General features: G+C 37.0%; 3 protein-coding genes across 5 annotated transcripts in view; 2 read left to right on the forward strand and 1 right to left on the reverse strand.

Annotated features, from left to right (window-relative positions):
• LOC113048471 (B-cell receptor CD22-like) overlaps nucleotides 1-13,943 on the forward strand; it is a 1,131,192-nt gene that overhangs the window by 1,075,484 nt on the left and 41,765 nt on the right. The gene's annotated exons all lie outside the window — the stretch shown is intronic.
• Nucleotides 23-9,982, forward strand: LOC113048498 (transmembrane 7 superfamily member 3-like). Its single transcript, XM_026210350.1, has 12 exons — nucleotides 23-258; nucleotides 2,548-2,702; nucleotides 3,157-3,307; nucleotides 3,394-3,514; nucleotides 3,894-4,065; nucleotides 4,792-4,969; nucleotides 5,151-5,237; nucleotides 6,056-6,136; nucleotides 6,867-7,019; nucleotides 7,951-8,048; nucleotides 8,134-8,296; nucleotides 8,860-9,982. Exons 1-12 carry the CDS (start codon nucleotides 183-185, stop codon nucleotides 9,111-9,113), a joined length of 1,689 nt encoding a protein of 562 aa, XP_026066135.1. The 5' UTR covers nucleotides 23-182; the 3' UTR covers nucleotides 9,114-9,982.
• On the reverse strand, nucleotides 10,471-13,610 carry LOC113048551 (FGFR1 oncogene partner 2 homolog). Its single transcript, XM_026210427.1, has 6 exons — nucleotides 13,520-13,610; nucleotides 12,620-12,756; nucleotides 12,431-12,548; nucleotides 12,205-12,347; nucleotides 12,006-12,119; nucleotides 10,471-11,013 (listed from the first exon to the last, which is right to left on the reverse strand). Exons 2-6 carry the CDS (start codon nucleotides 12,752-12,754, stop codon nucleotides 10,876-10,878), a joined length of 648 nt encoding a protein of 215 aa, XP_026066212.1. The 5' UTR covers nucleotides 12,755-12,756; nucleotides 13,520-13,610; the 3' UTR covers nucleotides 10,471-10,875.

The following is a 13,943-nucleotide window of genomic DNA, read 5'->3' on the forward strand; positions in this document are numbered from 1 at the left end:
ACTCGCGCATGCGCACTAGAGATGAAACGAGCGTTCCACTCAAAAGTTGTTACCTTGTAGCGCATTCGAGGAGCGAGTGACGCTTCCGGGGGCTTCAACGCGAAGCTTCAGCATGTGAGTCCTGTATGAGTACTGGATCTGATCGCAGCTGCCAGAGCGTGTTTATGGACTGACCCGGGAAAATGCCACTGAAGAGAGAATGCTTGGTTATTTTGCTCGTCTTGTCGTGGGTCAGTTCCCTGCGCGCTCAGGATGAGAGTGAGTAAACAAAACATTTTCATCAACACCCAATTGCAAACGTATGCGTTTAACAAATGACGTTTACTTGAATTCTGAGACAGTGACATGATTTACCAACACATGAATACTGAATTAATCTTGATTTAATAATTATTTTATATGATTTCATAACTAACCAGGGTGATTTCAGGGTCAAGTTCATATTGTTTCAACGTAAACCTCCCCCTAAATTCGCTGTGTGTTTGCTCAAACATGCAAAAAAAAAAAAATTGTAACCGTTTAACCTTTAGACAAAATATATAAAAGATGTTTGCATATATTTGGTATCATATTTGATACATCCGGCTTTTATGTCTCAGTGTGACTGACTACTTCTATAAAATGACTACAATATCAGTCGTCACTATATCTCTAATAATAACTCTTTGTAATGTGATACTGAAATGATATATATTTTTTATTAATTAATTTAAAAAATCACATTTTACATAAAAAAAGACATGAGATGAAGGAGGGCGTTTGTACAATTACAATAATTACCTTAAAAACAAAAAAAGTTTAAACTATCAATCAGAAGGCATGGAGTAAATTGTGTGCAACAGCTTTTGATTGTTGTTAATTTAGAGGCACAAAAAGTGTATATATCAAATATAAAACCAAAGGGTTAAGGAAACCATAGATCTGTAGTAAAACACTTCTGTCTGTTTCCAATGTTTGAAGCATTTGATGATCTCTTGCCTGTCAAGGAAATGTCTGATTGTTTTTAGTATCTCTCATTTGTGATTTTGTGCATCTTCATATTGTTCTGGTATTTTGTAACAGTGTCGCATGAGTCCATTCAGTGTTTTTTCCTCTTTTAATTCTCCTCATTCCTGCTTATGATGCGCTGATGACAATGAAACAGAGGAGCAATCCATGAGATGTAATTTAGAGACTATTTCCTCATTCCTGAGAAAGAGAGAAAGAGATTGTTCCAGAGCGGTGAAGTGATTTCAATCTTCAAAATCTCTGCAAGCCTCAAACTTTAAAAGAAGAACTAAATGGGGAGGGGACATTTAAACTGAATGCTAGAAAATGTAGAAGTAGATTTAGAGAAAAACAAGTAAACATTTAGTGGTCTCCCAGCATATTTCTACAAATCTTAGCTTTAAAATGGAATAAAGGAAACACACATGTTTCTTGTTCTTACACACAGGAACTTCATGTGAAGGCAGCAGGTTTGCACACTTCCAGAGTTCTTCAGGTGTGAGTTATTGTGTATTCAGGCAGGAAGTCAGAGCAACACCTTTCTACAACAAATCACAACTGTCAAAGCCACTTCCTTGTATGAAGTGTTCAGTGGCATCTCTTCCTGCAGACAGTCACTCACTCACTGCCTTCAGTTTAAATGAGAAGAGATTTGTCAGAAATTAAAGATTTGTCAGAAATTAAATAAATAATCAGACAGTGTCAGGGCTCTACAATGACGTGGTCGCATTTGTGCGAGTGCATGGTCTGCACTACAACCTGTCTGCTCTGCGTCTGGAAAAATTAAAACGATGGTGGATGGAGGATTGGGTCTTCAAGCAAAATGTAGAAGGTTGAAGTTGAGTGGAGAAATTGAACATGGTTGCTTTCTTGGGGGAAAAAATTATTCAAACAATATCCACGACAGCCAATGTAATTTTACTTTTGTTTTCATTGGAAAAAGCCTGTTATCTTTGCTGTTTATATATATATTATATAACGGATAGTTACAGTCCTTGTTTCTGATTGGTTGAGGTGCGTCGTCATACACCTTTGTTTACTTCTTTGTTTACTTGTGTTGCTTGGCAACCGCTTTATTGGAACCACAACTGATTCCGAGGAACTACATTGTTTGGTGGAAGAATACAGTTTTTATATATATATATATATATATATATCACTACACTTTATCTGCTCCGTTTTATTCTGTGAAAACGTAGTATGTATATGGAATAACTGTTTTATAAAAGTAATAAGCCACTGGTTTACAGTGAATTTATAACAGTCGTGCCTAACAAAGCCCATTAGCTGTTATTCACGGTGCTTATTGCTTTATACAGCATGTGGGGTATGCCATGCCTTGTCTTATTCATTAATAAACTAATAAAACTTATGGAAAAGAATGGGCTGTGTATTAATCCCATTCCCTAAAAATTCTATTTTGTATAAAAAGAAAAGTGCAACCAACTGAGTAAGTTAGTTTCTCTAGTACAATCAGTGCGAAGAATGAGTCTAGACCCGTAAGTGTATTTTTATGGTTAGAAAATATACATATTATAATAACGTATATGTGTTTTGCAGACCATGTGATGTTTTCACTGGGAACCTTCCAGAATGTGAGTGTCCCAGTCAACGGGACTGTTAAAGCTGACGTTTCCCGGATTCCCGCTGATGTTTCCTTCTTAACCCTGCAGTTTCATACACATCACCGCAATGTTACACTCTCATATACACCGGTAAGAGATCACACACACACACAGAGAACTGCTGTTTCACAGGCATACACTCTCTCTTTCACACACATACACAGCACTGTTATGCACTGTCATACACGAGAAATGGGTTGATCGGGCAAGACATCATGTGAGAGTTGAATCACAAGCTCTGATCCACACACACACCCTCCTTCATGCATTCTTTTCATAATGTCAACAGTCATGCAGCAGTAGCACAAACCCTGTCTTAAATGGTTTATAAGTTATTGTTAAAGATCAATACACCCATGGGATTTCTACTAACTGTTGCATTCTAGTCTGGTGTCATCCCAAGTGAATGTAGGACAGGACTCAAATGGTTGCACTTTGCTTGTATTTGTTGCTTCTTATTCTCCACCTGAACTTTATCCATCTAGAGTGACTGAGTGAATGTGTAGCTGTTCATCCATAGGCTGTGTTTATGTGTATCGGTCAGATCCCACTTTATGGTTTTTCGGTCACGGCAGCAGATGCTGGTCTGTTAACCACCCTGACACTAAGCCAGACCGATGTCTCGTGGTTCCTGAAGACGCCCGACGGGAGCAGCACGGCTGGAGTTGGTGTGATTTTGCCGTACACCAGCACTGGTTAGAGAACTAACTCTTTACTTGCAACGCTCTCGTTAACAGACTGTACCCTGGAATACTTTACATTCAGTGTAATGTCTGTGCAGATCCCGTTCCTGGAGCCTGCAATCAGGTATTCCCGCTGGAGATTGATCCAAACATCTACCTGGAATACAACCTGTTTGAGACCACCATTACCTTTGCACCTGCTAACATCGGATACAGAAGGTGAGAAGAATTTAATAAAGTCTTAGACCTTTAAAATGCATGCAACAAATGTATTATACATGGTTTGTTTAAGCTCATAGTGAACTACACAAGCACACACATATTCTGTATCAGCTGTAATTTAATGCACAGCTGCTTGCATTCAAATGTATGTATATATGAACACGCTGTTGTTTTTAAAAACAATAAGATCTTGATGAAGACTTTAAACCCAGAAAACATAAATGGCGCAAAAAATGAACCAGATTTCCCTCTTGTCTTCTGTGATGTGCATCACAAACACCTCTTCTTCTCTGGTGTTTGATGTCCCTTAAAAATGTTGTTTTCCAGGCGTGGAAGATCAGATCTAGATCAGTCTAAATCAGATGATGTTTTTCAGAGGGGAGACTCCACCGGCGTGTGACGTGGACACAGGCTCCAGCACTCGTTGGCGATTGGTGTATGAGCTGTATCAGTACTTCCTGCCGGAAGGCGACCTATCAGAGCAGAGTCTGATCAGCGGTTTGGAGAGAGCGGCCAATGTGCAGAACGTGCGGGACAACAGCAGAAAGGTGTGTGGAATCTCTCTCAGTCCTTCCTTGCCTCTCTCTGTTATCTGTTACAGCTGTTTTTAGTGCATTTTCAGTGTAGTTCTTTTCGATGTATGTACACAGCAGTCGTGCTTGGTTCCACACTGAAACAATCAGTTCACCATTGCATGAACTCTCTTAACACATGCAAACTCAAACATTCAAAAAATATAATATATATATGAAAATATATACGTGTGTGTGTACTTGTGTATATGGTTTATGAGGACACAAATGTGTTTAATGACATGGGTACTACACTTCCTGTGTCCCCATAAAACAAAAGCATAAACAAAACAAAAAGCAGTATTTTCTGAAAGGGCTAGGGTTGGTGTAGAGCAATATAAAATACAGTTTGTACAGTATAAAATTATAACGCCTATGGGGGGGTCCCTGTAAACCACAAATGCAAGTATGAGTGTGCTTGTGTGTGTGTGTGTGTGTGTGTGTGTGTGTGTGTGTGTGCGCGTGTGAAATATAGAAATGGAGGAAAGGAGAACATATATTTATATAAACAATAACTATACATTGACAAAGTTAAATAACATGCATGCAAAAAAAACATTGGCATGTATGCATACTTAAACATATAACATAATATATATGTTATAGTGTATATGTGTGTAATATAAATACAAATTAGTTATGTAATTAAGTCCCTGTACGGATCTGAAAACCCTTGTTTATCACTGATTTTCTCTGTTTCAGGTGGTGTCTTTATCCTCTCGTGACCGGACGCAGTTCTCCTTCAGCTCTCTTCCCGGTCAGGGTGTGATTCTCAGTGTAATTGTGCGAGATCCAGTGTTGAACACGTCAGCGTCCTACATCCCCGTGCACACGTACGCCTGCAGCTTCAGCTCCACGCTGGACGGATGCGGCGATTTAGGTGAGAAGATGAACGTGAATCAGGACTAATGCTGCGATATTTTATTCACAAATGCAGAAGCTCCTTTCATATGTGGATCATCTGCCACTTTTAAAACCTACATGATTTTTATCTTTTAGCTTCATAAACACTTCCTGACAGATTTGAGATGGTATTTCAATGTAAACATCTGTTTTCTCAGGGAGAGTTTCTACTAAAGTGTTTTTCACTGTGACTGGTTTGGCCGGGCTGTTGGTGTGTTTCGTGGGTCACCGCTTCTTCAAATGTGGTGAGTGATGTTTGTCTCGCTGTTCTTAGAAACACACCACGTTACTGCTATTACTAATCATCGATCTACTAAAAAAAATGCCCTGAATATTTTGTGTAAATGACGTGAAATGAAGTGAACTAATCCTTTAAAGAGTCGGGTGTTAAAAGATTTTATAGTAACTTCACTACTACATTTTAAAGGGGTCATATGATGCATCATTTCTTCCCTAATGTCTGCTTGCAGTGTTAGTCAAGGCTGCTTGCACAACAAACAGTCCATTCAGTGTTTCATGACACTTTCAGCCCTCTCTCCATTCGAGTAAAACACGTGAGATTATTAAAAGTGCTTTGTTAATGTTTTAGGTGAAGTTAAATAATACACTAAACTTTGAAATGAGACATTTGTGCTGTTTAGTTTGAGTATATGGTATTTCTTATTTCCATTTAGTTAATATATATAAATATATATATATATATATATAATATATATATATATATATATATATATATATATATATATATATATATATATATATATATATATATATATATATATATATATATATATATATATATATACACTAAAATTAGCGAAGTCTGAAATTAAAATCATAAGAACACATATATATAATTAAAATGACAAAAACATAAAATTAACCAAAAATTTGATGACAATTGCAATTAAACCGAATATTTAAAAACAAAAACCAATTCAAAAGTAGAGATGCTAAAGTAACACTGATTCTGATGGAGATTGGTGCATGTAACTAATATATGATATATTAATATATTTAATGTATTGTTACCACTGAAATATCTCTGTCTGTGTCTTCTCAGAGCTGTTCTGTATGGGATTCTGCTTTATGGCGTTTGTCTTCTTTGTCTTGATGACCACAACCACAGCGCTGGAATATGACCGTGAGTCTATTACAGCCTCGGATGCAGAGTTACACATATCACGGTAAAATTAGACCAAAACAACTAGTGTCTGCCTTTACCGGTTTCTAATCTAATAAAGTATCTGATCACCTCTTAGATAGAGTTTCATGTTCGATGATTCGTAGCGTTTACACTGAGCTGATGTCTGCACACCCATAAATAAGTCCATGTCCCCAGAAGTCAAGTTTATCCAATGTTTTTCAAGTTTAATTAGACTGAAATTGGCTACACAAACTGGTTCGGGCAGCAGTGAATCTCATTAGTGGTCACGAGTGCAGAAAGCAGCTCCCGTCACAGCAGATTGAGGTTTTTGTTGTGAAGATTAGAGTCATGCTGCTGCAGCTCAGATCATGTGCTCTGGATTTCAGTCTGACCCAATCAAATGCATCGTCTACAGCTGTTAGTCAGCTGTTTGCGTGTTTAAAAGATGAGGAAGAGCATTTTTGATTCTCTGAGATAGATACTAACTCGTATCTCAAGTCATGGCCATTTCTCATAATGTGTTTTATTTTTTAAAAAAAAATTTTCATTACAGTAGCACTTACATCAAACTTCACAAAAGTTATATATGCATATAATGCCTCATTTGCATATTATAGCATTTGTAATGCAAAACAACTGTTTTATTTTAAAGCCTTTAGTTTATTGCTCTTGAGTCTTTAGCCTTTAGTGTCTTTAAACAGTTTATTGACTGACTGTCTCTCTGCAGTTCGATTGGCTCTGACAGCGCTGATGGGCGTGGTCGGGGGTGTGGCTATGGTGATGAGCTGGTGGCGCTTCGGTTCGGTCATGGCCTGTGTGTTGGTGGTCGGACTCATTCTTGGATTTCTCATCTCATCCATTGCCTTCTTCACTCCACTTGGTAAGAAATCATGTTTGAAGCCTGCATGTATGCTGATTGTATTGTGACCAGGATGTTGTTTCTTCATCTGTTCGGAATGATTTCAAGTTAAAGTTGTTGATGGGGTGTTTAGATGTGACACCAGAGGTCCAGTTATGACATCTTGATTAAATGTTAAGAGTACAAAACTTTTTTTTTTCTTTTATTAAATGCACGCATGAATGAATTGTTCAAATTAAAGTCCGTAACATGCATTTTGAAAAAAGATTGGGGTGAATTTTCATTTCATGAAGATGTGAATATAAAGCGCGTCTCGTTTTGAATAACTTGGGTTTTGCACAAAACAAAATTTGAACTGAATTGAGCCAGATAATGCACCTTGGCATATTTTTATTTGTCTACATAATGTAGAATGTACACTATTCTGTGTATAGTGTATAATGTGTAGTGTTAACTGTAAGTTTTTCTAATAGTACACCGTGTGTACTGACTATATGTATGTGCATGTTGCACATTTTCACCTGTTGAAGTCTGTATGGTTATATGTTAATGGTTTGAGCAATTTCTGGAGCACGCTCCCAACAATTTCACTCACCAAGGCACATGTGTTGTGCTGATGTAACAATAAAAGTGACTTGACATGACTTGATATTAACTTTGTAACATTAACACTGGTGTTGAAGTGCATTGAGCTGAACAATGATGCCATTATCATAGAGTAGCTTTTCTGCTGAAATTTAATGTTACATAATTGATGAAGTTACTTTTTTTTGAAGCTGCTTTGAAACAAACTATATGCATAAAGCGCTATGTGAACATGTAACTTGGCTTTTCCTCCTCTACATTTCACATACATTCAATTTTGTTGTCATTTTCATTATTAGTGATGAATTATTGATTAGTAATAGCCTGGTAAAATGTGTTAAATCTCTCTCTTTTTTTTTTCCTCCAGGCGATCTTCCTGTCTTCCATGATGATGTGGTGTTCTGGGTGGTGTTTGTCTGCATTATGGTGTTTGTTCCTCTGTTCTTCATCAGGTGGCCTAGAGAGGTGAGATACAGAAAAATACATTGGGAGCTCATATCTGACACCCAAATGAAACGCACACATTTATCTGTAATTCTGTATGTTTCAGGGAAATATAATAACATGTGGTATGGTCGGCGGGTATGCAGTGGTCCTGGCCGTCAACGCCTACACCTACACCAGTCTGTCCTACATCACGCTGGACGTCCTCAAACGCCTCCTCAACCACAACTTCAGCCGAGCGTTCATCTCCGTCCCGCTGCAGGACATCGGTAGGTGTGCAGGGAGTGAAGTTCTCTATAACAGGAGTTTTTGCGAGAGTGCAGAACCCATGCTTAACCGAAGACACGGAGCACTCGAGTCTTCAGATGGTTTTTTGTTCATGTATTATCATTATTTCAGTATTTTTGTAATCATTTTATAATATGCGTGGGAAAAGTCCTTTCACACTTTCTGAATTCTTATCATAAGTCTTGATTTTGTGAAGGAAAAAAAATAATTTATGCATTAAAACAAACTAATTCATAAATGGGTTTTCTCCGCTCATTTTGTCTGTTCAGAATACAAAAACATGCCGTTTTCCCACGAATATCTTAAAAACTATGCTATTAATCAACATTAATAATCATAATTACACTGAATCATTGATTGAAAACAGATTTGAAATGACACAAACTAGCAGGGGAGGTTTTCTTTCCTTTCTTTATTGCTCTTGAGTGTTTAAAAAAAGTGATCATTTCTTAGTCAAACATTTGCGTTTATTTTTTGCTTTAATATCTGGCTGTGATGCTCAGACTTATCCATATATTGATCATGTCTGATGTTACCTCTCCAGATTTCATCCTGATCACCGTGTGGGTCGTTCTGGGGGTCTCTGGGATCGTCATGCAGCTATATCGGGAGAAATCACGGCCGTTTTTCCCGCCGAGCCCGTACGTGATGTGGAAGCAAGAACGAGAGCGCAGGAAGACCAATGTTCTGGATCCCAGCCACCACAAACCATCTTTATCAGCCCGAATCCTCGGACGCATTCGCCAGCTCACACAACACGCAGAACCAGCCGGAGAAACCACACCACTACTACTTTAACCTTTGACCTTTGACTTGAAGTCAGTTCACTGTTAGTTCTTCCCCTCCAGATAACGGCTGCTCAAGCCTGTTGGAAACATATAGGAACATACATTAGGATTGAGTTCGATTTTCAGAGCCTAAAGACTTCGATGAGCAACCGATGGAGGATAAAAGAGCAGCTCACACATGGTGAAGACTATGTGCACTTGTGTGTGTGTGTGTGTGTGTGTGTGTTCCCAGCAGTGCCTGGTCCCATTGCAGTTTCCAGATCATTAATTAACTGACCTCTTCTATATACATCAGCTGCCACCGTCTGCTTTTAGATGCATTTAAGCAGCTTGGAGGAAACGTTCAGTGGAGATTTTTAAACTTTTTTTACTACGTCTGGTTAGTATATGAGTGAATGAGCGATTTTTAAAGTTGTTCGCCATTAAAATGAATGTTTAAGATGCTGCGATTGCAGACCAAATGAACTGGTGTTCATTAGTAGCCACTGTAAGCCTGTACGGCTGATGTTTGATGGTGTACAACACTCAATAACGAGGATTTTAAATGCAGTGTAAGACGAATCTTGAGAATCTGTGGAGTTTTCAGTCTTTTTCAGTGCTTTATAAATGGATGTGTAGCTCTTACGGAGACACAAACCCAAGTAAGATCTCTGACAGACTAGTTTTGCATTAATCATGGATTCAGTCCTGGTTTCCTCTCAGGGTTTCTTCATGTGATCTTTGTTTCATTCACAGAAGCAAACTATTTCTAAAGCATTTAAAACATATAGTGATGTTAAAATAGTTTTTTAGCAGTATGCATTATCTCTGTTTTGTAATTTAAATAATTGTCTAAATTAAATGTTTAATAAAGTTGTCATTTGTGCCGTAACACCTAAATGATACTGTTTTCTATCCCGAGACAGATTAGAATGAGATGATGTTTTGTTGAATTGGATGCAAGAAATGTGTGAATGTTTGATCTGACAAAACCTCATTAATATTTTATTCAGTTATTAATAATTCTAAACCGCTTTGATGCCTTAAGTCAACATAAAATGGCATTTGCAATGCATTTTGTGAAATAATTATGACTGAAACTATATTAAATTAAATGAAAATGTCAGGATTTTACATAAATATAATTGATCAATAAGTTGAAAATAATTTTAATTAAAATAATGTATAATTTTTTTATATAATTATATAAATTACTTTTTTTTAACTTAAAATTATATTAATTTAACATTTATATGACTTATTATTAGCTTGAAGTCAATACAAAGCAGCATTTTATGCCTGAATAACATGCACTAAATTATAGCCTGAATTATTGAGTGGTTTATTCAACCGTATCAACGCATGGAACTAAAGAAGAACATAGCCAGATCATTCAACGCTTTTAATCACTTCCAATGGAACTTCCTCTCATACCCGCATAAAACACTGTTACAAACACAACAAAGAGTTATTCATTAAAATAGCACATTGTGATATTCCCCAAAGTCTCTTGTTTAGGTCAAGTATTCATTCAGAATATGCCAAATCTTATTTTTTTATTCCACAAATGATTGTTTTCACATGGCTGAATCAGTCGATTTGACTTTTCCAGACCGAAGACATGATGATGCAGAGATGGAAAAGTAATCGGATTCCACTTCCTGCAAAAGCCCTCGTGCTGAACGGCTGAAGGACATCCAGGTTGCAGTGAGGGTTGCGCTGTAATGGAGGATCGTGGGATTTGTAGGACAGCTGTGAACGATGGTTTGTAAACTCAGAGTCTCTGAATGCCTTTAGTTCTTCCTCAGACTGACGTCTGTGCTGGTGAGCAGCGGCGAGAGAGACGTGCTGTCAGACGTGTCATCCCTCTTCAGCACCAGAAACGCCTGACGGCTGATTCCCAACAGCTCTCGCAGACCGCTGTTCTCCAGCTGCACAATCAACATCAACATATAAACCAGGAGATCACCATTACATTGTAAGTACTGCATTTAACACACTATAGGGTCGGGCATTATTACCATATATATCATGCTGGGTAGAAACTGATTACCGTAAATGTAATGTGGATAGTTTAAAATATAATCAGATATTAAAAATAAAAATGAATTGTTACATTTTTAAATACTCAAAATTATCAGTACTACAGTTCCTTTTTTATTGATATTATTCACACGACGGCAGTAAATTATTTTTTGTCAGCCAAACCCCTTTTGACCTAAAATAATAAATATTTACTTTTTGATTTTAAATTACCAATTTAAATATTTAACATTGACATGTTCACAGGTCTCAGATGTTGGTTAATGGTCACGTGATATACAGGTAAACAAATAAAATAAAATGTAATAATTATATTAAATTATTTTTATATAAAAAAATATATTGAGCATTTTTATAATTACATAAACAAAAAATATATTTAAAAAAGTCATAATAAAATACATAATTAAATAAAAATGACATATTATAGAAAATACAATTACGTTTTATTTTATTTAAAGTGTTTTATTTATTTTAAATGCACATTTACATGTTTTAAATAATTACTAGCTTTTAGAGGTTTAATGCACCTCATGTTTTTGATAACTCTGAATGAAATATCTTATTTCTCTTTGTATATTTATTTATTTTAACAATTTATATAAATATCTTACAAGGCTTTCATATTGAAATCTATTTGATAAAGAAAAGTAATCCAAAAGTAGTCAGATTACATTAACTGTTAAGTGCAATCAAATAGATGTTACTGTCTTCATAATTTATCAGTAATTGTTACAGCAGTGTGCAAGTGACAGCAGCCTAATATACACTCTCATTTGTATCTCTCTCATATTGTATTTTCCCATCTTTGTTATTTTTAATATAGACAGAAAATAAACCGATCACTGACTCCTATTGCAGTATATCTATTGTGTCTGACCTCCAGACGTTTGATTCGCTCCTCATCCTCACACAGTCGCCCTTCATCCACCTCGATGGCTTTCCTCATCACCGTGGCCATTTCGTTTATTTTCTCAATATGCGCCTGCATCTCCTGCGACATAAACACAATAAATGCACAAAAAATTTGAGGCACCAGCATTAAAGGGAATCTCATAAAAACCGTCTGTTGGACTGACATTAGTGTGCTGTTCTCTGAGCTGGGTGACAATAGCAGGATCGTCTCTCTTGCTGGCCATCAGAAGGCGAAACACCTGCTCTCTGTATTTGCTCATGATGACCTCCAGCGCAGACTGATGCTCCTCCAGTGAGGTACGCAGCTCTGCCGAGACAAACGAGTGGATTTAGACTTAAAACAGCCCGCCCTCAAATGACATCCTTCTAATTGCAAACCCTTCCGAACACCTTTGTTTTCCTGCTGCAGTTCCCGTATTTGCCGGTTTTCCTGTTGGATGCCCATGACCAGCGTGGAGCGCGGCCGGTGTCTCGCCACCTGGTTCAACACCTCAATCTCTTCCTGGTACTGAAAGAACAAGGATCATGAGTAAAACAACTCAGATCCCCATCAGAGAGATTGTGAACATACTCTGATACCTGTTTCATGGCCTCCACTCTCTTGTTCAGCAGCGTGGTTTGTTCGATCAGGATCTCCGCAGCACTGTCATGATCCCGGAGACGATCTACCAGTGATTTGGCATCGGCCAGCACCTTCTCCAGTGTACAGGTCATTCCTGAAGAGCACAGGAAACACTTAACCTGTTAACTGTCACTCACATCTTTGAACATAGACTTGAAATTGCATGATCCAAACCTAAATTTTTATAATTCATGACATTTTGTAACATGATTTTGATGTACCATTTTCAAGGTAATACAATTTTTGAATTTAAAATGGTTTCAAAAGGATTAATTATTTCTAAAGTGTGATAGAGAAAAAGGCCACAAAGAAGACAAAGTCAGAATTTAGAACTTATGATGTAGGTTTTTGAGGTGCACTCTTGCCATAAATTAATGTTACTTTTTTTAACAAAAATAGTAGTAAAATATCTATTTAGGAGTCTTAGACCTTTCCAACGATATATAGTTTGTCATGATTAGATTAGGATTTAAATGTAATATAACGTTAGTGAAGTAAACGTAACGTTAGGCGGCCAGTGACAGGTAACGAGTTAACTCATGATTCCGTTCATAAATACAATCGTCTTTACACTACAGATGATTAGATCGCTGGACAGCTGCTTTCCTGTCACTGCTGCGGATTATTTATGGACATAATGTGTCTTGATTTCAGAAATACTGAAAGGTAACGTAAGTGTGTGTCAAATGTTTTGGAAGACGACTAGCATTAGCTTCATCGAAAATAAACGCCAGTTGTTTTAATAAAATACTAGACAGTGTAAGGTTAAATACATACGAATACGAAGACAGAAACACTTTTTAAATTTTATTTCTGAATAACACCGCGAATAATTTAAAATGAAGAGATAAGCTTACCTTATCTTACAGCAACTGCTCAGTTGGAACACTTCCTGTTGCTGCGGCCGTGACGTCACGCAAGTGCTTCTGGGAGATGTAGGCGCCAGCTTTCTTCCTCACACCGTCCACATGGAGGCGCAACGGATAAACTTTCTAAATTAAATTTGTAACATGAATGTTTTGTTTATTGCTGTAAAATTCACAAATTCCTTTGGTGACGCTTATTAATATTTAAACATCTGACTTCATCTTTATATTCTAAAGCTCCAGTAAATGTTATTATATTAACTGAGTTTGTTTGAAGGTTTTTATTGGTGGATTGAGGGCGTAATCAAATTTGACATTTTAAACAAATCCTGCCTTGTGATGACTCAAATTTATATCCAATGGCCAATCATAACTCAGTTACAGAGTTTTTGCAATTAATTACAGGGCGATATTA

Source organism: Carassius auratus, chromosome 29 (genome assembly GCF_003368295.1).
Source record: "Carassius auratus strain Wakin chromosome 29, ASM336829v1, whole genome shotgun sequence".
Lineage (NCBI taxonomy): Eukaryota > Metazoa > Chordata > Actinopteri > Cypriniformes > Cyprinidae > Carassius > Carassius auratus.